The 26021-nt window shown below is 43.4% G+C and overlaps 2 protein-coding genes across 2 annotated transcripts in view; both read right to left on the bottom strand.

The window, feature by feature from the left end:
• Nucleotides 1–14127, bottom strand: part of PCYT2 (phosphate cytidylyltransferase 2, ethanolamine) — a gene marked incomplete in the record, with an annotated part of 73048 nt that extends 58921 nt beyond the window's left edge. Inside the window, 1 exon segment of the mRNA XM_073606722.1 lies at nt 13985–14127. Within this exon segment, the coding sequence (XP_073462823.1) occupies nt 13985–14064 (80 nt within the window).
• Nucleotides 14128–14225: 98 nt separating this feature from the next.
• The window catches only part of SIRT7 (sirtuin 7), a 27808-nt gene continuing 16012 nt past the window's right edge, over nt 14226–26021 (bottom strand). Inside the window, exons 7-10 of the mRNA XM_073606723.1 lie at nt 23935–24171; nt 20268–20348; nt 18920–19026; nt 14226–17022 (exon numbers count right to left, since the gene is read on the bottom strand). Of these exons, the coding sequence (XP_073462824.1) occupies nt 16833–17022; nt 18920–19026; nt 20268–20348; nt 23935–24171 (615 nt within the window). The 3' untranslated portion in view covers nt 14226–16832. The remainder of the gene's footprint in view (nt 17023–18919; nt 19027–20267; nt 20349–23934; nt 24172–26021) is intronic.

Raw genomic sequence — 26021 nt, 5'->3', positions numbered from 1 at the left:
ACGGAAAATGTGTGATAGGACCTTGTTGTCGGAAATTCCGACCGTGTGTAGGCTCCATCACACATTTTCCATCGGATTTTCCGACACACAAAGTTTGAGAGTAGGCTATAAAATTTTCCGACAAACAAAATCCGTTGTCGGAATTTCCGATCGTGTGTACACAAATCCGACGCACAAAGTGCCACGCATGCTCAGAATAAATAAAGAGATGAAAGCTATTGGCTACTGCCCAGTTTATAGTCCCGACGTACGTGTTTTATGTCACCGCGTTCAGAATGATCGGATTTTCCGACAACTTTGTGTGACCGTGTGTATGCAAGACAAGTTTGAGCCAACATCCGTCGGAAAAAATCCTAGGATTTTGTTGTCGGAATGTCCGATCAATGTCCGACCGTGTGTACGGGGCATTACACTTGTGGTCATTGGGAAGAATTACCCCCTTACAGATAGCTAAAAAGATCAATGGTGTCAGGGTAAACTTATCGGAGAGGCAGAAATTGCTCAAGGAACCCCTAGCAACCTCTGGAGGAACCCTATAGTTCCATGGAACCCTGGTTGTGGAACCCTGGCTTACACAGTCCCTAGAACTTTTATATCAGGTCCTGTTCCTGGTGGCTTAACCATATGGCCATCAGTTTGTAGACACCTGGCCATAACATCTACCTATATGGCTACAATTATATGCATTCCCCTCCAAATGACTGAGTTCAGGTGTTTCCGTTTTAAGGGTCCATTTACATCTACAGTGGATATAAAAAGTCTACACACCCCTGTTAAAAATGTCAGGTTTCTGCGATGTAATAAAATGAGACAAAGATAAATCATTTCAGAACTTTTTCCACCTTTAATGTGACCTATAAAAACTGTACAACTGAAATCTTTTAGGTGGAGGGAAGTTAAAATAAAAAAGTAAAATAATCTGGTTGCATAAGTGTGCATACCCTAAAATAATACTTTGTTGAAGCACCTTTTGATTTTATTACAGCACTCAATCTTTTTGGGTATGAGTCTATCAGCATGGCACATCTTGACTTGACAATATTCGCCCACTCTGCTTTGCAAAAACACTCCAAATCCGTCAGATTACGAGGGCATCTCCTGTGCACAGCCCTCTTCAGATCACCCCACAGATTTTCAATCGGATTCAGGTCTGGACTCTGGCTGGACTATACCAAAACTTGAATCTTCTTCTGGTGATGCCTCTTCATGTTCAGCTTTCTAGCAGAAGCCTGAAGGTTTTGTGCCAATATTGACTGGTATTTGGAACTGTTCATAATTCCCTCTACCTTGACTAAGGCCCCTGTTCCAACTGAAGAAAAACAGCCCCAAAGAATGATGTTGCCACCACCATGCTTCACGGTGGGTATGGCGTTCTTTTGGTGATGTGCAGTGGTGTTTTTGCGCCAAACATATCTTTTGGAATTATGGCCAAAAACTTCAACCTTGTTTTCATAAGACCAGAACACATTTTCCCACATACTTTTGGGAGACTTCAGATGTGTTTTTGCAAACGTTAGCCGGGCTTGGATGTTTTTCTTGGTAAGGAAAGGCTTCCGTCTTGCCACTCTACCCCATAGCCCAGACATATGAAGTATAAAGGAGATTGTTGTCACGTGTACCACACAGCCAGTACTTGCCAGATATTCCTGCAGCTATTTAACGTTGCTGTAGGCCTCTTGGCAGCTTCCCTGACCAGTTTTCTTCTCGTCTTTTCATTAATTTTGGAGGAACGTCCAGTTCTTGGTAATGTCCCTGTTGTGCCATATTTTCTCCACTTGATGATGACTGTCTTCACTGTGTTCCATGGTATATCGAGTGCCTTGGAAATTCTTTTTTAACCCTTCTCCTGACTGATATCTTTTAACAATGAGATCCCTCTGATGCTTTGGAAGCTCTCTGCGGACCATGGCTTTTGCTGTGTGATGCGACTAAGAAAATGTCAGGAAAGACCTACTAGAACAGCTGAACTTTATTTGGGATTAATCAGAGGCACTTGAAATGATGGCAGGTGTGTACTGACTCCTATTTAACATGAGTTTGAATGTGATTGCTTAATTCTGAACACAGCTACATCCCCAATTATAAGAGGGTGTGCACACTTATGCAACCACATTATTTTCATTTTTTATTTTTACTTCCTCCCCTAAAAGATTTCAGTTTGTTTTTCAATTGAGTTGTACAGTTTTTAAGTCACATTAAAAGGTGAAAAAAAGTTCAGAAAGGATTTATCTTTGTCTCATTTTTTTTTTTTTACATCACAGAAACCTGACATTTTAACAGGGGTCTTTTTTATATCCAATGTACATAGTCCATTGATGTGTAATAAGGTACAATGGGTTGATCTGAATGGGATGACCTACACACCTCAAAGAGCCAATTCATGGACATGCAACATTTTTTCCAAAGCAGTTCAGCACATGTGCATTGGTGGCTATTTTGCTGTGCTTTAGGGTGCCATTGACATTGAATGACGCAACAACACACCACACATATGTTGACACCTAGGTGTGAATAAGCCATAAATGCTACAGCACAAAAAGGCCTTTCTGACAATTGTGTGCTTCCAAGCCCATGGAAACAGTTTGGCTTTTCTCCATTCCAGTATGGCTGTGACCCTGTAAACTAAGCAAGCTCCATAAAGACATGGTTTAGGCGTGTTTGGTTAAGACAGTGGTTCTCAACTCCAGTCCTCAGGACCCACCAACAGGCCAGGTTTGCAAGATAGCTGAAATACATCACAGGTGATATCACTTGCTGCTCAGTGATTGCAGTATTCTAGTCCGCAACTCCCCAAGGTAATACTTAAAATCTGACCTGTTGGTGGGTCCCGAGGACTGGAGTTGAGAACCACTGGGTTAAGAGGAACTGTAGTGGCCTGTACAGAGCTCTGACCTCCACCCCAACAAACCCCTTTGCGATGAACTGAATGCTAACTGGGAGCTAAGCCTTCTTGACCTACATCAGTACATGACGTCAGAGATGCGCTTATGGCTGAATGGGCACAAACTCCCATAGACACACTTCAAAAAAGCCTTCCTAGAAAAGTGAGACTATTAAAAGCAGAAACTGGGGGGGGGTGGGGGGGGTGGCATAAAAGGCACCCACTGTAAGGGTTAACTGCTCGTTGAGGTCCAGCGGTATAAGTAAAAGCATTTTACTTATCTGAATCTCCACTCCCCTGGTAAACGGCACTCCACCATGCTCCAGAGATGGATTGTCCCTCTGTGTCCTCTTGTCCAATGGAAGGCTATGGTTCATGCTATGGTCTTAAATTATGTCAGGACCCTAGACCATGGGTCTCCAAACTTCCAAAAAGGGCCAATTTACTGTCCTTCAGACTTTAGGGGGGCCAGATGTTGGTGTCAGTGGGAGGAATAGTAGCCCATCATTGGTGTCAGTGGGAAGAAAAGTACCCAATAATTGGTGTCAGTGGAAGGAATAGTACCCTATTATTGGAGTAAGTGGAAAGCATAGTACCCAATCATTGGTAGTAGGAGGAGCAGTGCCCCAAAGTTGGTGTCAGGGGGAGGGGGAATAGTGTCTCGTATCAGTGAGAGGAACAGTGACCCAAGGGTGGGACAAAGGCAAGCAAAGGGCCACAGTTTGGAGACCATTGCCTTAGATCATTGGAGCAAGGAGGAATTTTCAAGTTTCTTAGAGATGAGCTTTAGGCAAATAATAAAAATGAAAAAAAAAATTAATTCTATGCCATTACACTACCGGGCCAGCCTTAGAAAAGCTAGTACGGAGGATACGTAGGACTCATCTGTTGTTTTACTTTTCAGATATGCAAGTCAAACACTGCACATTGGTTGAGAAGAATATGTATCAGAGCTAAAATAGATTTTTATATCTTCAGACTACAGATAGATAAGTGATAATATCCTAAATAATTCTAGACTCATAAAACTTGTAACAGCATAGTGATTGCTGGATGAAGCCAGGCTAATTAATGTTTATCTTCTCAGAACGGCAGAAGCACAAAGTACAAGCTCCCAGGACACGTACTTGCTTTGCTGTTGCTCGAACACAAGTTCAGTCAATAACCAATTAGCAACCTTTCATGAGGTGGTGTGTTTTCCAGGGCAGCCCAAGCAGGGTCAAAGGCACACTTTGATAATTAAGGAATGTTACCTAATACTATCATCTCATCTGGCCACCCAAACCAAGCAACTCAAAGAAGCAACTTAGTTCTTGAATGAAAACAAAAACTGTGGGCCTATATGCTATATTTGTAGCTGAGAGGGTAAGGACAGACACCCCTTTTCCAGGGCATCAGGTCCTGGGCAGTCCATTACGTAGGCCATTAAAAGCCAACGTCGACCACAATTTTCTTTATTTGTTTTGGATAGGGTGGGGAAGTAAGAGAACCTCTATCAGGTTTCTATTGCAGTTTTTGACTTAGATTTGGAAAATTTTCAATCTCTGTGTCTTAATAACACCAGGGCAAATTATCTGCCCACACTACCAGAATGCTCCTCCTCTAAAGCCTACAGGGATACTGGTAGATACTTCTGGTAGTATCGATCTCCTGGGTCCCCTGCCGAACTTCACTCATTACAGAATACAGTAGTGATATGGAGGTCAGTAAGAGGAACCAGTGAGATCTGCAGGGAACCCAGGAGGTCAACACCAGAAGTGTTAATTTCCTGGTAGGGTTGATCTCATGGATCACCCACAGTTCTCACTGGTTCCTCCTGCAGACCTTCACTCAAGTAGTGAGGTAGAGTTCAGCAAGAGAAACTAGTTAGAGCTGTGGTGGACCCTGGATATTGACACTAGCAAAAGTGCTCGTTTCCTGTTCAGTAACATAAATGGAAATTAAAGCGCATACAAAAATGCCCCCTCCATCAGGGCCTGATTAAACGCAATGCGAATGAACTAGAATTGAGCTGGACCTTGTTATTTCTTCCAGTGTGATTTACAATCACAGGCCTTGTCAGCAGCTGGTTTGACAGTCTTTTTTCTTGGGAGTCAAGCTCCTGGGTCCCCCACAGCTCTCACTGGCTCCTCCTGCTGACCCTCACTCAGAATACTAGTGGGGGACCCAGGAAACCAGGAACCAACCTCAACATCACTACTTAATTCCGAGTTAAAGCGGAGTTCCACACAAAAATGGAACTTCCGCTTTTCGGAACCCTCCCCCCCCTCCGGTGTCACATTTGGCACCTTTCAGGGGGGAGGAGGGTGCAGATACCTGTCTAAGACAGGTATTTGCACCCACTTCCGGCATAGACTCCCATGGGAGTCTACGCCTCTTCCCGTCCCCACCGCGCTGTCTCCTGGGAAACACACAGCTCCCAGGAGAGAGCGGGGACCACTTGGGACGCGCAGCGCGACTCGCCCATGCGCAGTAGGGAACCGGGAAGTGAAGCCTCAACGCTTCACTTCCTGATTCCCTTACCTAGGATGGCGGCGGCAGCTGCCGAGAACCGAGCGGGTTCTCGGCGTCGCCTGCCGACATCGCTGGACCCTGGGACAGGTAAGTGGCCATGTATTAAAAGTCAGCAGCTGCAGTATTTGTAGCTGCTGGCTTTTAATATTTTTTTTTTTGGCGGTGTGGGTGGACCCCCGCTTTAAGGTCTGCAGGAAAAACCAGTGAGAGCTGTGAGGGACCCTGGAAACCAACTCTTCTGGTAGTGTCAATGTCCTAGGACCCCACAGCCCTCACTGGTTCCTCCTGCGGACCTTTTCTCAGAATAGAGTAATGGATGTGGAGGTCAGCAAGAGGACTAGTTAGAGCTGCAGGAGATTGACACTACTAGAGGAATCTGTTTCCCTGCGAACTTTAGAAGAGCAGCATTTTGGAAGTGTGAGTAGGTAAATATTTTGTAGGCATGCCTGGCTTGAACAATTTTTTGTCATACGAGGGTTGCTTTCAAAGAAACTTTTTCTGAGAAAAATATGGGAGATGCCCTTGCTGAATTTTGCAAGTGCTAGCTACATGGCTGCCATAGTAACCCGCCCCTTACTGACCCAGAGCAAGGCTTTATGGTTCCTGTTTCCACTTTCTTTTTCCTGCACAGGAAGCCACCTTGACAGATTGCCTGCTCTTGACTATCCTAGTGGAGAGCCTCCAATTGCAGCATCTTCCTCTAAGAGTGGCCAGAAGCACTTCCTCTATACTGTAAATCACACATGGGAGTAAGTCACACATGTGCAAGTCACAAGCAAGTCTCAAGTCTTAACCTTCAAGTCACAAGCAAGTCCCAAGTTACTGTGGCGAAAAGCAAGCAAGTCAAGCCGAGTCCCTGCTAGAAGTCAAGCAAGTCAAGTCAAGTCATTTATTTTGGTCAAGTCACAAATTAAGTCAAAATACTGATCTACCCCATTTCCACCTTTAAATGAGTTAAAAGTCAGTTTTCAGGAAAGGTTTTGTTTTATTTTCAACATTAACAAAACTGCTTAGTGCTTTTTTCTTGGCATATTAAAGAAACACTTTGAATGCCCAAACAGCAGACAAGGAGCAGAACACTCAGCAATTAAATGGCCAACAAGCCTGAAAAAATGTAGTCCTTGCTGAGGGGGAAAATAACTAAGCTCAAAGTTAGAACTTGACATAATGCCAACATCTGGACACTTGAATGGTGATGAGAATAGCCACTTAAAATGCATTGCATTTGCAAAAGATTAAATGGGAAAGTACTTTCTCGCTCAGTTGTGAGCGATGGGGTCACATTATCACCCCACCATGGCTGAACACACGTTCAACAGGTGCGCTTAATGCAGGGACTGACATAACTCTTACCGCTATCCTGAACAGCTCCAATGGCATTTGGCAAATGCTGATTGGCTCAGAGGCGGTGGTGGGCAATGTGTGTGATGCCAAGTCATTGCAAGTCAAATAGCCCAAGTCAAAGTCAAGTCGCAAGTCATTAGTGACAAGTCAAAGTCAAGTCGAGTCATTTATTCAATTTTGTCAAGCAAGTCCTCAAACAGGTGACTTAAGTCTGACTTAAGTCAAGTCATGTGACTCGAGTCCCCCACCTCTGCTGTAAATAGAGTACAATGAACCCTTCTTCACAATTTCAAGATCATTTTTGAAAAGACCCAAGTCAGAAAACTAAAGTCCAAATCCAGAGGGAAAAAAAGTCCCAATGTCCCCCACTCCCACCCGTTTCTAGTTATTCATTTTTGGAAACCAAAAAGCTTCTAACATCTTCTTTCACATACCTAGATTACATGGCAACCCATTGCACCTTTTTCAAAAACTAAAGTGGCAACTGGAAGCTGCACTTTATGCCAGTTGATTGGTCCTGTTGCCTTCCCTCCCGTTGTGAAGTTGCTACTGGAGGACTTTAGGAGCCTGTGATGGACACTTCTAGCAACCATTGGGCAGAGTTGACTTAAGCAGAAAACTGCCTGAAGGACCTTCCCACACTAAAGACCAAAGGGACAGAAAAAAATTGGGCCAAGCTCATCAAGTGTCTGTGGTTTAAGTTAGTAATTTGCCTCTTTTAGCGCTTGCCTCCATTGGAAGCAAACAGGGACACCCAAAAACCACCTACCAGCCGTGTATTAAATAACTGCAGCAACGCTGTGCAACCTTCCAATTCCAAAAAAAACCCAAAATGTTCAAAAACTGCTTGCAAACCAATATATATATATATATATATATATATATATATATATGGTTTGCAGCACTTGTACTCCTGCAAATGCTCCGATGCTTCACCTGATACCTGGGCAGTCAGGGGTGACCGGTGCGTCGAGTTACAAATCTCCCTGTATAGATTTCAATAATGTCCTCCCTGCTCCTCTGGTCCCTTGCCATGTCCTCCCTGCTCCTCTGGTCCCTCGCCATGTCCTCCCTGCTCCTCTGGTCCCTCGCCATGTCCTCCCTGCTCCTCAGGTCCCTCGCCATGTCCTCCCTGCTCCTCAGGTCCCTCGCCATGTCCTCCCTGCTCCTCAGGTCCCTCGCCATGTCCTCCCTGCTCCTCAGGTCCCTCGCCATGTCCTCCCTGCTCCTCAGGTCCCTCGCCATGTCCTCCCTGCTCCTCAGGTCCCTCGCCATGTCCTCCCTGCTCCTCAGGTCCCTCGCCATGTCCTCCCTGCTCCTCAGGTCCCTCGCCATGTCCTCCCTGCTCCTCAGGTCCCTCGCCATGTCCTCCCTGCTCCTCAGGTCCCTCGCCATGTCCTCCCTGCTCCTCAGGTCCCTCGCCATGTCCTCAATGCTCCTCAGGTCCCTCGCCATGTCCTCCCTGCTCCTCAGGTCCCCCGCCATGTCCTCCCTGCTCCTCAGGTCCCCCGCCATGTCCTCCCTGCTCCTCCGGTCCCCCGTGTCCTCTGGTGCTCTGTCCTCCTCCGGTGTCCGTCCCCCCCCTCACCCCCCAGTCCTGGATCTGTCAGGATGGAGAGCAGGGGAAGGAACCGGTAAATTTATGTCATTCACTGTCTCCTTCCTTTTCTGAATGCACAGAGTCAGTGATCACTGACTCCGTACATTCACATAACTGAGCATCGTAGTCTGTGTTTACGATCTCTCCTTTTATGAATGGAGAGGAGCCTCTGTCTTCTCTCCATTCATCTTCAGTGCAGCTAAGGCTGCAGAGAAGGGGACTGGGAAATCTTTTATCCTCAGTCGCTCTCTGTCTCAAAAGGGAGATGTCAGGGGTCTGTTAAGACCCCTGATATCTCACCAAAGCCACCTCCCAACATGGCCGATAACAAAAAAAATAAATAACAATAATAATAAAAATTGTAATAAATATTTAAAAGGGTAAAATTGTAAAAAAAAAACAAAAAACAAACAAAACAATACACACAGACATCGTCCACTCTCGCTCCAAAAAATATATAAAAAACAGTCCACTGTCACATGACATTAAAAAAAAAAAAAAAAAAAGTATCGGTAATCAGCGAGTACTTGAAAAAGGTACCGGTACTTGTACTCGGTCTTAGAAAAGTGGTATCGGTGAAACCCTAACTAGGACAATGGCATTTACAAGCAAAATCCCAACAGAAGCAGCCGCCATCGCAACTTTCCAATTTCCCAACCCAAGGGCGGTCACAAATGTTCAAAATCTGCTTGCAAACAATAAAAAACAAAAAACGAAAAAAAAAAAGAAAACACGAAGCACATTTTTAAAGCCTTTGTGAATGTTGATCGTTGTGTATATGTCCATGCTAGACAATAAGGATGGGAGAACTTCCCATGGAATCTGATTGGGTGCAGTCACAGTTCAGCCAACTTTTTTTCTGCCCGACTCCTTTGATTCCTCAATCAAAGTTTGCTCACCTGGTTGGTGTTGGCAGTGCCACCCACAGCTCAGATTTTGAAAATCGGACAAAATTTAAGACATGTATGGCTAGCTTGGGTACACTTGTCAATAGCCAGAACATACCGGTACTTTCTTTCCACTACAAACATAGGAGAAAATGGCCGGGAGCCTAAGATCAGCTCTTAGTTTGAGCAGAAGAATCAATATTTGTTATCCACTTTTGGATTGATCCGTTTCCCCCTTGGATCCCTGAATACACAGCTATAAACCACTTATCACAACGGGGTGTTCCAGCTTTGTGACATTCACAGGACTGTAACTCAAGCATGTAACATGAGCGCTGCCAGTGTCTTAATCCCCACATCACGGCATGTCCTGTGACCATCTCCAACATCCAGAACTCATACAGAATGCAGACGCCTAAATGATGGGAGGGCCACGGCTCCCATGGTCCTGTGATATAGTGTGTATATCAAAGGGGTTGTAAACCCTTTTTTTTTTGTTTGTTTTGTTTTTTTAAATAACAAACATGTCATACCTCCACTGTGCAGTTTGTTTTGCACAGAGTGGCCCTGATCCTCCTCTCCTGGGGTCCCCCACTGGCGCTCGCAGCTCCTCCTGGCATTGGTAAACCCCCTAGGAGAAGGGATTTCCTGGGGGAGGGGGGGGGTTACCTTGTGGGCGCGCTCCCAAGTCCATCATTTGCATCCAGACACACAGAATGCTGGACTCTGCCCCACATCCGCGTCATTGGATATGACTGACAGGTGCAGGAGCCAATGCTATCAATCTATCCTATCAAGAGCCGAGAACCCCAGGCAGAGAGGTACAGCGCGCCTCCGCCGAGGGGACGAACCCAAAAGTGGAACTTCCTCTTTAAGCACTCCTCCCCCCCTGACATGCCACATTTAGCATGTCATTTTTTTTTTGGTGGGGGGGGGGGGGGGGGGGGGGAGTGTACCTTCTTTTCAGTGGGACTTCCAGGGTTGCCTATTGGACAGCACCGTGTAGGAGTGTCAGACTGCTGCGCTCTGGCTCTCCAGGGTGCTGCCAGCACAGAGCAGCTTACTACACTGTTAAAGCAGAAATTCACCCCCCCCCCCCCCCCCAAAATAAACTTTATGCCCACGCCTCCACCCCCCCCCCCCCTTTAATCTAAATAGCCAGTGTTTTTACTTTTTTGGGGGGGCGGGGGCTATTTCTAGGGCTGCAACTAACGATTATTTTCATAATCGATTAGTTGGCCGATTATTGTTTCGATTAATCGATTAATCGGTTAATAACCTTAAAAAAAAAAAAAAAAGTGTGGCATATAATTTAGTTAATGAGTTAAGTTTTAAAAAACTCTATGCAGTGGTAAATATAAATAACCAACTATATGGTTAGGGAGCAAAATATCTAATCCACTCTGAGAATAACAGACAGAAGAGATATACTGTATATACTATTAGAGGAGATATACTGTATATACTATTAGAAGAGATATACTGTATATACTATTAAAGGGTGAATCTGATAAATATTATCAGACTCAGAGATCAAATGTCTTCCTTCAAAAAAAATTAAAATTTTAAGTACGTTCGTTCGATTTTCTAATCGTTAGTGGGGGTCAAGTCGACGTTCATTTTGAACCACAGTGACGGGAAAATTTGGAAATAGAAAACTTCTTGGTCAAAGGAATTTTCAGACAGTGTTTGTGGTTTTTGTTCATAAATTACATTCATTTTAAAAACAATTCAGCGAATGTACAAAGATTTTTTGTCTGAATATTCTCCTCTGAAAATTGATCAGTGTGGCCAGCATAAGGCTTGCTACATACCTAGGCAGTTTGCTTTTGATCTGTTTCTGCAGTGCTTTTTGCTGTGCATTTTGATTTTTGCGCACGTAATTTTGCGGCGATTTGCGTTTTTGCATTTTTTTTAGCCAATTTGTTGTTGGGCAGATTAAAAAACACAAATTGCTGCATTACATGCTTTTCTGCAGCTTCTCCATTGAAGTATATTGAACCAAAAAAGCACAGTTTTTGCGTTAAAAAAAGTCCTTGACCCTTTCCAAATACGCAGCGGCTGAAAAAAGCATAGATGTGAACGTGTCCCATGGGAAACCATGTTAATGAACTGCAGTGCGCTTCTGCAAAAAAGCACCAAAAAACACATAGATGTGAACCAGGTCTAAGACGTTTAGTAACATAATGGGGTTAAAAAAAAACCAAAATGAGCCCTTTATAGTGCAAAAAAAAAAAAGCAGATAATCACTACTGTAAGGGGTTCATTTTTTTTAACTGTAGAACTGTGAAAGTAATATTTACAGTAGCGATTATTTGCTCTTTTTGTACTATAAAGGGCTCATTTTAGTTTTTTTAACCCCCATTATGTTACTGGCCGATTAATCGATTATGAAAATAGTAATCGATTAATTTCATAATCGATTAGTTGTTTCAGCCCTAGCTATTTCTTTCTTTTTTTTTTTTCTTAGCAGCCCCTCAGTTTGCTAGATTAGCCGCCCAACTCAGTCCCACCCCACCCGGTGTGAATGGACCCTTAGAGGCGTAAAGGGCTCTTTAGCACTGAACACTCAGAAGACACTTTGGCGATGGACTGGTTCCGGCGCATCACGCCATATTTTTATTTTTTATATAGAACTTTATTGTAAAGCTACTTTCACACTGGGGCGTCAGCGGTAAAGCGCCACTAGTTTTAGCGGCGCTTTACCGCTGTTTAAGAGGGGGGGGGGTTTAACCCCCCAGAAGAGGTTAAAAGCGCCAGAAAAATCGCCGCTGCCGAATCGTTTTGGCAGAGCTGCCCATTGATTTCAATGGGCAGGGCGGTGCGGGTGCGATGTATACACCTCTCCTGCACCGCCCCAAAGATGCTGCTTTTCCTGTCCTGCAAGCGCACCGCCCCAGTGTGAAAGCAATCGGACTCTCACACTGGGGCTGTAGGGGAGGCAGTTTTTAGGCGCTTTACAGATGCTATTTTTAGCGCGAAAAGTGCCTGAAAACCACCCCAGTGTGAAAGGGGTCTAAATGTCACATGAGTATACGGGACACAATTGCCCCAAAAGGTTTGAGAGGATATGGGCGGCATGGGTTAAGGAGCGGCGGTTGACTTTGGAGTAGGGTTTGGAGTCAGGCATTGAATAGCCAGGATCTGTTGAAATATTAAACTTGGTGGGTGCCCTGCCCCCACCCCCACACACACTCCTCTCCAACAACTTGGATCCAGATCTGTACTCAACCTTTGGGACCCCCATTCATGGGTTTCACCGATATAGGCCTCGAACTAGTTGGGCCCCCCGGGCATTGAAATACTACCCTCTACTGCAGAGGTCTTAATCTGGTGGCCCTCCAGCTGTTGTAAAACTACAAGTCCCATGAGGCATTGCAAGGCTGATAGCTACAAGAATGACACCCAGAAGCAGAGGCATGATGAGACTTGTAGTTTTGCAACAGCTGGAGGGCCGCCAGTTTGAGACCCCTGCAAGTCTACTGTATTATTAAGTTGCTTTTGCTTTTATCTGAACTGTATTTGTGGACTGTCGAGAATGTACCCTTGATTTGTTGTTTTCTTCGTATCACCCTCTGAAAAGCAATCAGTAGTGGACCGCTTTTCAGAGGGGTGACTAGATATAAATAAGCCCTTAGAGACTCTGAAAAATGTAAATGGATGGGTTTACATTTACAAAAAAGAAAAAGAAGGAAGGAATATATATATATTTTATAGATCGATATCTCTATCTATCGATAGATATCTATCTATAGAAATCAATCAATCAAGGTGATCAATTTGTGCCAGACAAGAAAAAAAAAAAAGGCAATAAATCTATAAATCTCCCTAATGTGGGACAGTCTATAGAGAACAGATCACGGGTGGCAGAGAAATTTATATAAACACACGCACTATATATATATATATATATATATATATATATATATATATATATATATACACACACATACTATAATCTATATATACACACACACTATAATCTATATATACACACACACACACACTATATACTATAATCTAATCTATATGCACACACTATATACTATAATCTATATATACACACACACACACTATATACTATAATCTATATACACACACTATAATCTATATATACACACACACACTATATACTATAATCTATATACACACACTATAATCTATATATACACACACACACTATATACTATAATCTATATATACACACACACACACACACACTATATACTATAATCTATATATACACACACACACACTATATACTATAATCTATATACACACACTATAATCTATATATACACACACACACTATATACTATAATCTATATATACACACACACACACTATATACTATAATCTATATACACACACTATAATCTATATATACACACACACACTATATACTATAATCTATATATACACACACACACACACACACTATATACTATAATCTATATATACACACACACACACTATATACTATAATCTATATATACACACACACTATATACTATAATCTATATATACACACACACTATAATTAAACACATACACATTTTTTTCCCCCTATAACCCCATTGGTGGAGGGGACTGTCCTGCACGCGATCAGCAGTCTCCGCCCAGCCAATAGCAGACCCCGGATCGGTGTTACATTGAAACTCCGGGATCAGATCGGATTTCCCCCCCCAACACCTTAAATTAGAACGTTGCGTAGGAGTCATCAGACCAATCAGAATGCAGCCCGCGGCCGCCTCTCACCATCCATCGCACCACACCCGTATGGTCCGCCGGGAAGGCTCGCTCTCCGGGGCGGGGTAGCCGTGTCCGTTCCGAATCATCCTGGGATCTAATGAGGTGTCAACCTAGCGGAAGCCGACCCACACGCTCCCCCGGAAGTGACTCGCCCTTGCACTACCATGGCAACCACAGACGCTTCCATCTCCTGCGGCCATCTTTACTCCGGGCAGAACATAAAAATCACCCACACGCTACATACAAGTTTACTTCAAACCATTTTTTTTATTATTATTATTTAATTTAAAACACAAAAATTGGAAAACATTGTGCAAACGGCAAAATAGTCACATTGACGCTTTATTATACATGGGGCAAAAGTAGAGCTGGTGCCCACCAATCAGATCATTGCAATAGGTGGATGGGGTGTCAGAACTACTCCTATGCGCTTACAAGTCTAGGGGAAGGCTAAGCAAGTGTTAAATGGCACCTGATGGAAAATTCAGATTGGCGTTCATTGTGACCAGAAGGCGATTCCTGAACAGATCCCGTGCTGAATCGGAGGGGACGTCACTTTTTGCATTATTTTTTCCTGCATCTTTTAAGGGGCCCATATTAGGCCTATGGATGGGCGGATGTAAACCAGCATGCATTTATTTACATGCTTTTACCTGCAATCCACAGATCGTCAGATGTAAAACTGGCATACATCCATTTACACGCACCTACCCCTAGACTAACAGACTCTATTCACATATTCCTGAAAAAAAAAAAAAAAAAAAAAAATCAGACAGGGAGATCTGGCCAGAACACTTGTCTGAAAGGACCCTTAAGGCTCTGTTTACATATATACAGAGCCGCCTTCTCTGAAGAGTCAGGTGCGGTTTCAATTCAGCGGTTCAGGTGCGAATGCGAAACTAAAAATCACACCAGAATAAAAAGACACACAGGACCCTTTTAAAATTTGCAGCACAACCGGCCCCCTATAGATATGTGAACCGCCTCTATTGAAAGCCAGTCTGGTTCACTTTGTTATGCAAATCGGATGCAGTTCTAAATGCATACGATTCACATATACCTGAACAAAGCCTTAAACTGGCTGCACACTATACAATCCGATTGTTCAACCCCTGTACAACTTCCTTTAGGCCTAACAAAACTATGTAATCTGAGGACATACCCAAAATGATCCACTGAATTTAAATTAAATTGGACAGTCCCTTGCATTACATAGTTGATGGAAGTTCACCACATTTTACAATCTCCTTTAGATCTACCAAAAACTCATGCAGCCGGTGTCTTGGGTCCTGATTGGATAGATTGATAGCAGCGCAGCCATTGGCTCCCGCTGCGGTCAACCAAATCCAATGGTGGTGGGTGCGGGGACGAGTCCTGCTGTCTGTGTGAATGGATGCAGCAGCAGGACACAGGAGCGCGCCTGCACGAGTGCTCCGAGGGAGAGCGGCTCTCCAATGGGGCACTCTAGGGAGCCCAGGGACCCCAAAAGAGGAGGATCGGGGCCACTCTGTGCAAAACCAACTGCACAGAGGAGGCAAGTATGACTTTTTTTTGTTTTGTTTTTTAAATAAACCTTTACATATCCTTTAAGAAGGAGGGGAGGCACCTTTAAGTAGATCTTGTATAAAGTGCAAGGTCTGCTTTAGAGCATATTCACAACCCACAAACCAAAATGTAATATATTGCAGCTTCCCAGTCCTCAAATGTAGTGGCTGCATTAGTTCTTTCTTACAATTTTCACCTTTTGATCTTGCCAGTAACACATTTCCTGTCCCTTTGGGGGAGATTTACTAAAGCTAAAGAGAGCAAAATCTGGTGCAGCTGTGCATGGTAGCCAATTAGCTTCTAACTTCAACTTGTTCAATTAAAGCGGAATTTTTTTTTAAGGTCAACAGCTACAAATACTGCAGCTGCTGACTTTTAAAATATGGACACTTACCTGTCCAGGGCGCCTGCTATGTCGGCACCCAAAGCCGATCTGTACCTCGGCTCTCGGGTGGAGGTGCCGCCATCTTCGGTAAGTGAATCAGGAAGGGAAGCCTTGCGGCTTCACAGCCTGGTTCCCTACTGCGCTGGTCCCTGCTGTCTTCTGGGACCTGTGCGTCTCCCAGAAGACAGCGAGGGGGGGGCACAGAGGAGGCACCGGATATGGCGTAGATATCCACGGATACTGCAGCCATTTATGCCCGGAAGTGGGAGCAAATACCTGGATTATACAGGTATCTACTCTCCCCTCCCCCCTAAAAGGTGCCAAATGTGACACGGGGGGGGGGGGATTCCAAAAAGCGGAAGTTCCATTTTTGGGTGGAACTCCACTTTAACAATGAAAAATGGAGGATGATTGGTTTTTATGCAGAGCTGCACCAGATTCTCCACTCTCCAGTTTTAGTAAATCAACACACTGTTGTGTCTACACTTAATTCAACGTATCTATGGAGATTGCCATGGTTGTCAACCAGGCTGGACTTGAAACATTGTTCATGTAGAAGGACAGAACTTGTACTTTACACAATAAAGATGATGAGGTTGTTTGTGCTTTCTTTTAAGATCACAGGATGTGACAGGGACCCTGTAATTCTGCAAGATCAACAGGTATCTTCTGTACTTACTAAAAATGTTCTTAGCCTGAAAAAGTTAAAGTACCACTATCCACCACATCGGAGGATGGTTAAAGCTGCAATATATCAATATTCTGTTCTTGGGTTTAGATAACCAACAGCTTACAATGGGAAACAACTCTACTTTTGCTCCATTCTTTTTCAATGATTAGCACCACAGGATTTCTTTTTGCAGATAAAAGGGCAAGTTAGAGGCAAACAAAATAAAAACTGTAAAAAAAAACAGAGCTATAAAATTATCTCTTCGTTTTTCTTCCTTTGGTGCAGCCTTTACCGAACCAGCCACCACTGACAGGCTGCTCACAGCTTTGTTTTGTCTGTTCTGGAAGCTTCTGGATCTCTGCTGCCTTGATGGGCTTGCGAGAATGGCTGTTTTCTTCTCCTGGACACAGTGGAATGGCTAAAGAAAATATTGGATCTAGAGATCTGGGAATCAAAAAAATAAAAATATATAGGAGGGTCATTTTTGGGGATCATGTACATACTATTATTCAGAAATAATCAGACTTCCTGTTTTTTTTTCCTGCTTCACTTTAACTCAATCCCTCTTAGGCCTGGTTCACACCTATGCATTTTTTTAGTGCGTTTTCAGTTTTGCAGAGACACACTACAGTCCATTTAGCATGGTTTCCTATGGGTCACGTTCACATCTCTGCATTTTATGGAAAGGGCCAGGAACCAGCAGGTTGTGTTTGTGGTTTCATAGACTTCAATAGATCAAAAACATGCACTGAAAAAACAGCAAATGCACCCGGAATATGCATCAACTGCAACCTGCATAGGTGTGAACCAGGCCTAAAATCCTCTAAAATCTAAATGATTCATTGTGATCTAGAATGTGAACATTGCCTGTGCCTTTATTCCAGCTCAATGGAACCCCGCCCTCCTCTGACAGTAAAATGCTGGGGTTTATTTACTAAAACTGGAGAGTGCAAAATCTGGTGCTGCTCTGCATGGAAACCAAATCAGCTCTTCTCTTTTTTTTAATCAAGGCTTAAAGTAGAAATATAGGCAAAACTTTCTAATTTTTGGATAGAGTAAGGGAGGGTTCTCTAAACTGCCAGTTTATTTTTTGCCATCCGTGTCCCATTGGGGAGATTTCCCTTCACTTCCTGTCCTATAGCTAAAACAGGAAGCGAGAGGAAATCCCTGCAAATTAACTAGTTACGGACCGCCCGCCGCAGTTGTACTACGTGATAGATAGAGATAGTGATCTATATGTATATAGATCTCTGCAGCGGGCGGTCCGTAACTAGTTAATTTGCAGGGATTTCCTTGCGCTTCCTGTTTTAGCTATGGGACAGGAAGTGCAGGGAAATCTCCCCAATGGGACACGGATGGCAAAAAAATAAACTGACAGTTTAGAGAACCCTCCCTTACTCTATCCAAAAATGAGAAAGTTTTGCCTATATTTCTACTTTAAGCCTTGATTTAAAAAAAGAGAAGAGCTGATTTGGTTTCCATGCAGAGCAGCACCAGATTTTGCACTCTCCAGTTTTAGTAAATCAACCCCACAGAGTATTCAAGATGTAACAAGTACAGCTTATTGAATAAAGTGGCGTGTATTCGAAGTACAGCAAATACATTATTATGGATGTGAGAGGCAGTCAGACATGAGATTGCAATGCTTTATAACCACATGTGATCACCAGGTGATCAAATACCAAAAGAAAGCTCCATTTGTGTGAATTTTTTTAATAAATTTTGTTTGGGTACAGCATTGCATGGCCGCGCAATTGTCAGTTAAATTAGCGCAGTGCCAAAAATCACAAAATGGCCTGGCCATGAAGTGGGTAAAACCTTCTAGAGTCAAAGTGGTTATAAAGCATTGCAATCTCATGTTTGACTGCCTCTCACATCCATAATAATGTATTTGCTGTACTTCGAATATACGCCACTTTATTCAATAAGCTGTGCTTGTTACATCTTGAATACTCTGTGGGGTTGATTTACTAAAACTGGAGAGTGAAAAATCTGGTGCGGCTGTGCATGGGAGCCAATCAGATTCTAACTTCAGCTTGATCAATTAAGCTTTGACGAAAAAAAAAACTGGAAGCTGCACCAGATTTTGCACTCTCCAGTTTTAGTAAATAATCCCCTGTATCTCCTAAAACATCAATTAACGTGTAATGCTGCTAAAAAGTTCTTTACATTTAAAAAAAATAATAATAATTTATATATATATATATATATATATATATATATATATATATATATATATATATATATATATATCTCCCACACAAATCAAAAACCCACACACACGTAAGTGTATATAGAACAGGTGAAGCCTAGCGATCAATGGTAAACCACATGTACTCACCTGTCATACTCTGGGACATCCAGCTTCAGTTCGTCCATCAGGAGCCTCATGACATCATCACACTTGCCATGGATCTTTAGCGTAGCCAGAGCATCCTTGGGTGTCCACTGCACAAAAAAATCATTGCGGTTTATAATATACAGGGGCTAGCATGTTTTCACATTTTAGAAAAAGGAAATTGTCTGCATTGCCTACAGTAAACCTGCCAGAGTTCAGCTATCATACAGCATAAAATAAAAGCGTTCATCTGGCTAGTTACTATGGACACCCCAAATATGCAGGAGGTTTACCGTATTGCCCACTCCATCCTTAGCCCTACTGGGAATTCCAGATGAGCAACGCTTTCACATTCTAAACTTCTCAAATCATATCTCCTTTACTATGCCAAAAAAATAAAACATTCGAATGAAATGGTCGTCCTCGGCACCACCTGATGTGTCCTCTTGGGAGGCTATGATGAATGCGGCTCTCCCCGATATAAAAAAACGACGTATATGAACAGGGGATGTCCCTGGAAGTTTGACACAGTATGGTCCCCTTGGACCCTGAATTGAGGTGTTCCCCCTGTGATCTCTGAATATTGCACATGACCTGGGACTGGATGGTATGGCCTCTCCGTTTGCTGTATCCTCCCCCTCCCCCTCGGTTTCTTGTGTTTTTACCCCTCCCTTTCTTTCTTTTCCCCCCTTTCTAACTCCATCTTGCTATGATCCTAGGTGCAAGATGACCTTTTCTCTATTGTGGGGGGGGGGGGGGGGGGGGGGGGGCTTCTTCTTTGGTAATAGTAGTGTGTAATTTACTCAAGATTTGTCGTATATCTAACTTACTTCTCATGTGTACCAGATTCTTAAAGGTATTGATTGTCTGTCATAACTACATTATGTATGTACACCCCCTTGTTATATACTGTACTTGACCATGGATTGTGTTCTATTATGTTGTATTACTTTCTCTGAAAAAAAGCACCAGTTTTGAAAATATGCATGCATTACATGAGAATAGCAATGAATCAGCTTTGACACTCTCTTAACATACTGCAGCTGCTGGTTTTTAACATGCACCCTCCCAAGAGAAAAAAAAAAAAAAAAAAAACCTCTCTAGCAATACACACCAAACTGAGCATGTGCAGCTTGTACCCTAGCCTTTGTTCTATCAGAAGATGAACTAGGGACAGTGGAAAAGGGGGCGGATCAGAGAAGTCAGGATCAAACAGCCATTTTACACAATGCAGAGGAATAACCCTTTAGGTTCCACAGTGAGTATAACAAGCATGCTTTTTGCATATACAGACTGATTTTACTGTTGTGGGCTTAGAACCACTTTATTAACAAAAGAAAAAAAAAATTACCTGTAAATTTACAATGTACAGCTTCGGACGTCGACTTGCAGGTCTATTCATTCCCCACAAACAATGGTACTTCTTTAGCACCTAAAAATAGTAGTTATTCAATAATGATGAAATAAAAAAAAAAAAAAAAAAAATACTACATGGTCAATGCCAACTTTTTGCACCATTGGGCCAGTACAGTGTTGCATGACCGCACAATTGTCATTCAAACTGTGACAGCGCTGAAAGCTGAAAAATTGGCCTGGGTAGGAAGGCACAGGCCAATTTTTCAGCTTTCAGCGCTGTCACACTTTGAATGACAATTGCGCGGTCATGCTAAACTGTACCTATATGAAAAAAAAAAAAATTTCACACAGAGCTTTCTTATATTGGGTATTAAATCACCACTGGGATTTATTTTTTATTTTTTGCTAAAAAAAAAAAAAAAAAAAAAAAAAAAAAAAAAACACAACAAACACAAAAACAAAACAAAAAAAAAACAAAAAACAAAACAAAAGAAAGAAGGTTTTTTGCACTGATGGGCTGCACTGATGGGCACTGTTGGGACTGCACCGATAATCAGTGCCCCGATTATCAGTGTAGACGTCCCTTGAAAAACACAATCCAGTTATCAGGAATGCCAATAATTGGCTCATGATCAGTTGTCATTGGACACAGCTGATCACAGAGGCCCGCTGTGATTGGTCCTTTTCCCTCGATCTGTGATCGGTTGCTTCCTAAGGACGGGCCACGGGCAGCGAAATCACGAGAGGATGTCTGTGGACACCCTCCCAGCAAAGTAAGCCCACGCCATAGCAGTCTTTCGGCTATAGCACGGGCAGGAACAGGTTAAAAAAGATAGCCTTTACATTTTTTGCATGTTTGTTTGTCTAAGTTCACCTTTTGGGAAAAAAATTAATTCATTTTTTTTACAGGGAAAAAAAAATAAAAAAAATAAAAAGATAAAAATAAAAGAAGTGTATTTATTATTTTTTCCCGCAGAAGCCTGCAAAGCATTGCGCCCACGAATACAGGAACCTGCAGACAAGCCCTGCAGATTTCAGCCTGTACCTTTATTATGGTCTGACTGTTTACAAGCTGCAGGGCTTGTGAATAAACTACGAGAGTGCTCATCAGTGGCCTAAAGTCCATTGAGAACTTCAAGCCGTCAGCCACAATGGCTGACGGTACTTGTAGTTCTTTCATTCACAGATCACTGTAAATGAATGTCGTGGCCATGAGGGTGGAGCCACGCAATTTTTAAAATGCGACAGCGGGTTTTTTATATACCCTGTACACTGCCTTTTTATTTGTGATCACTTTTTATGTATTGTGTTTTTTTAGTAATAAAATACCCTGAGTTACACTATGTGGAAGCACCCCTCTTTTCTTTCCACATACTTCCAGGAACTGAGAAACAACTTCTACTTTGGAACCAATCTTGCCCTGTTCCTGTGGATCTAGAGGTGACATCTTGGCCCTGCAGAGGCTCTACCTTGCCTCCATCACTCCACACATCCGCCCTTGGTGGCACAAAGCTTGATTGATTCTATGCTTATGGCAGTAGAATCCAACAGTTCCGGTAAGCGTATCCCATCTATTCGTTAAGTTTGATGACATCTGAGCTGACAGTTGGGAAGCAGAAAGAACAGTCACACTGATTACACCCATTCACTGTGGACTACTTTTGCTTTGACAACACGTCACTATTGGGACACTATGTTTATGTTTACAGAGACACTCTGTTCATATTTCACATGTGTGTTTTAGCGCTACAATTTATTCAGTATTTATTTGCATTTTTGTCACATGGTTTGTAGCAGCTTGTTTTGTTTCTTCTGGGTAGCGCATTAATCATCCCCCCCTTTTTATTGCCATTCAACATGCTATGAAAGGTGAACTGATCCTTTAAGTGCTGAGATCAACAGCATTACGTCTTTTTTTTTTTTTTTTTAAGGGTTTAATAATACTCCACACTCCCTCAATGTCAGCTCTCCCTTATCAGAGTTATTGCAACAAGTATTTTATGTTATAATTGTGGAACGTGGGCTTCCTTCCCAGCACTACTCTTAGGCAGATAACAATAGTAACTTGGTATGCAGTTCAACATCAATCACCAGACGCCTGAATAAAACAGTCTTACGTGATATACTTGGGCTGGATACAAAAAGTACCCATTGTTAATCTCCCTACAGGGATGCTGGGAAGGAAACTCTGGCTCTGCAATTGTAAGATCGTAGCTCCTAAAGCAGGACTGATACTGAGGGAGCGTAGACTCCTTTTAGACACTTTACAATACGGGTGTCAGAATTCGAAAATGCAAAGCGATTATTAGCCAGCTTGGGTGGACTGTGAGTTGAGATAATTGGTGTAAATAAGCCCTGGCTACCCTAATGGATGGAATGTGTTCAATGTATATAATAAAAATGAACTATGACGTAGATGTGCCTCCTAATTTTAAAGCGCATCTTCACCCTCCAGATAACAATCCCTCCATTCCACCACTTCTCCCATCCTCTATAGCAATAGGGATGTTTTTTTTTTTTTGTTTTTTGTTTTATAAAAAGTCCACTCCACCCTCCTTCCACGTCATTTGCCTAGGCGAACAACATGCACTCTCCTCCCTTTGCCTAACTGGATATGCACATCTCATATCCAAGAAAGCATAGCCTTTCATTGAGGAAGGTAGGAGGGGCAGGCTTGCCGATTGAACCCGGAACAGCCAGCAGCCTAGCAATGACATCACAGGGAAACATGGCCGGAAGAGTGGAGGCTCTCAGCTGGACAGTGCTGGATCCACTGGGTGGGCGAGTATCTACACTTAGCAGAACTCACCAACAGGTAGGTAGAGAAAAACAGTGCCCTGATCATCAGTGTAGAAGTCCCCTGTGTGGATTTGCCGGTTAAAGGCTCTCTACTCACGCACTGCCAGCGTGAGGAGAGGACTGCCGATAACCAGCAAATACTGTTTACACTGTGATTGGACACAGCTGGTCACATGGTAAAGAGCCGCTGTGATTGGCTTTTTAACTCCACTTGTGATCAGATGTGTCCGAAGGACACAGAGATCACAGATCCCCAATTATGCGCGCCGCAGGGGGTGCGTGGAAAACATGATCACAGGAAGACGTCCATAGATGCCCTCCCAGCAATGTGAGCCCGCACTGTAGCTATCTTTCGCTATAGCGTGGGCTGGAAGAGGTTAACATTTCCAACGCTCTCCAAAATTTAAAATAAAAAGGTTTTGGGGTAAGTGAAAGAAAAATGCCACTCTCCCGACCAGCCAGCGTGACATAAAAGGTAAAGGAACAGCTTCATCCCACATGTCTCTGCTAAGAACCCACTCCAACACGTTTTGCCCCGCCCACCAGGACTTAGTCATGGCTTAGTGGGGGGTGAAACTTGTCAGTGGGCATGGCTTCTTGGCAGAGACATGTAGGCTGAAGCCATTCATTACCTTTATGTCACACTGGCTGGTCGGGAGGGTGGCGTTTTCACTTACTGCATCGGATGAGCGCACTGACATTCCTGGGGACCATAGGAGTAAAGTCCCTGGTTTCAAGTGGCACTCTAAGCTTATTTTGAGGTCACCATAAATCCCTTTGGCTTTGAATACAGTCAGAACTTTAAAAACAAAATGAATACAATTAGAGATCATCTTCACACAACAGAGGAGTGGTCAGACTACCTTTAGGCTGGATCCCAGGCACAGGATGACATCGGCCTTTTCTGCGGCTTTCACGGCCCCAGCCCAGTTTAGCGGCTGTGCCAGCTTCCCCCGCTCCCCAAAGTGTACAATAGAGTCTCTTAGTTCTCCTCCGCACTTGTGACAATTACGTCCAGTGTTGTGTTTATGAAGAGCAGTGCGTTCCGTCACATCAAACAACCTCACATATTCTCTGTGCAGGGAACACAATGTACAAACCTAAAAAAAAAAAAACAAAGAAAAACATTAAAGCTGATTTTCAGCCTTCCCTTTAATCTGGCACAGTTGTATAGGCTCCTGTTCAGCAATGGCTAACTCTGATTTCCCTGCACACTGTCAGCTTCTCACAATGTGCATTAGAAGCTGCAGCAAGTCAGATGGATTCTGCCTCATTTCCAGGATAGAGGGCATTCAGCATCATCTAACCCAGTGTCTCTCAACCTTTTTACCATGGAGGAACCCTTGGGGAAAAAGGTTTGAGATCTCAGGAACCCCTGAATTTTTTTTTTTTAGATCTACAGCTCACAGAACATTGGATCTGATCAGCGAGCTGTAGATATAACAACAAAACAAATCCAGAGCAGCACAGGGAAGCTGCTTTTGTAACATGCCCTTTCCCCTTGATCCCCACTAGCCCTCGTCTCGTCCATCCCAGGCGATAATCACACATAAGAGCCTGGGACAGACAGAAGAGGGTGACCAGTGGAGTAAATAACAGTATGCTTCCCTGCACCACTATGCAAATCCATAACACAGGGTTTATCAAATGGGGTTCCACTGCAATGGGGGATGCAAGTCTGCCCAATAATGGTTTTAATACACACTGACAGTGAACATTGATACCTGATGCCTCTCCTCTGTAGTTGTGGTTTCTGTGAACTCAGAAGGTGGCATTGAGAGGAGTGCAAAGAGTGGGAACACGTGGTTGGATCAGGAGGTGACATCCTGAGTATGGCAGTGGTGAATGCAGATTGTGGAGGGGGGGGGGGAGCAGTGTGGGAGCACGTAGATAAATGTAGCAGGGGGCAATATATAGTGCATAGCGGCACTGAATACAGACTGCAGGGGCACTTGGCTGGGTGAGACTGAATGTAGCAGGAGGTGAGATACACAATAGCCTTCTGTACAGTTAAGGCATAACATAAAGCCATTATGATCTCACCTCCTGCCAGGGTGAATTAAAAAAAAAAAAAAAAAAAAAAAAGCATGATGCTGTATATTATGCAATATTTACATTTTTGGTCAACTCATTCAATGAATCCAAGCTCTGCAAGCTGAGATAACATGCACTCCACTGACAGCTTATTATTCTAAATAGGAAACCTTCATTTTGTTTGCAAATATTAAAGATTCTAACTACCACCAAGAATGAGTCCTTACATTTAAAGAGCACCTGTCATTTCAGATCCAATACGGCAGTGCCTGTTAGCGGGCGTCCACTCACCTGCTGTCGCCACGTCCCTCACCTTGTTGTGTCACTGCCACATCACCAGCCGTCCCATTAAAGTGAATGGGACCGTCGGCGAGTCAAAAGCGGGTCAGAGGAGGAGCCGCTGCGGGACAGAGATGACAGTTGCTCTATAAAAATTATGATTTAAATCAAGTTGATTTAAATCAAATCCCCTCTGCCTCCTGCTATATTCAGCCTCATCCAACTGTGTGCGCCCCCTCTCTGCAGTCTATATCACTGCTGCCATACACTAGAAGTCACCTCCTGCTTTAGCCATGTGCTCCCTCTCTCTGCTCAACCCCCAGTCTGTATTGACTGCTGCAATTATAGGCACAGTACTCCAGCTGTCCGCCTCCTCCCACCCACACACACACACTCTGCATTACACCGCTACACAGAATCAAGGGATCTTCCCTTGTGATTCGGCTATGAACTCGCACTCTTCGATCCCTTCCACAGTCTGATCAATGCTGCCATAGAAATTAACACTTGCCCCTTTAGCTCCCGCTCTGTGTAGTACTCTCGGTGCCTCCCTCTGAGTTCACAGGAGCCGGAACTGCATCAGGTATCAACGCGTGCCGACAGTACTGACTGTTAGCATGCATTGAGAACACTACTG

This window comes from Aquarana catesbeiana, linkage group LG12 (assembly GCF_042186555.1).
Source record: "Aquarana catesbeiana isolate 2022-GZ linkage group LG12, ASM4218655v1, whole genome shotgun sequence".
NCBI classification, from domain to species: domain Eukaryota; kingdom Metazoa; phylum Chordata; class Amphibia; order Anura; family Ranidae; genus Aquarana; species Aquarana catesbeiana.
Note: the sequence above shows the minus strand (reverse complement) of the source record. Positions and strands in the feature narration are given on the sequence as shown.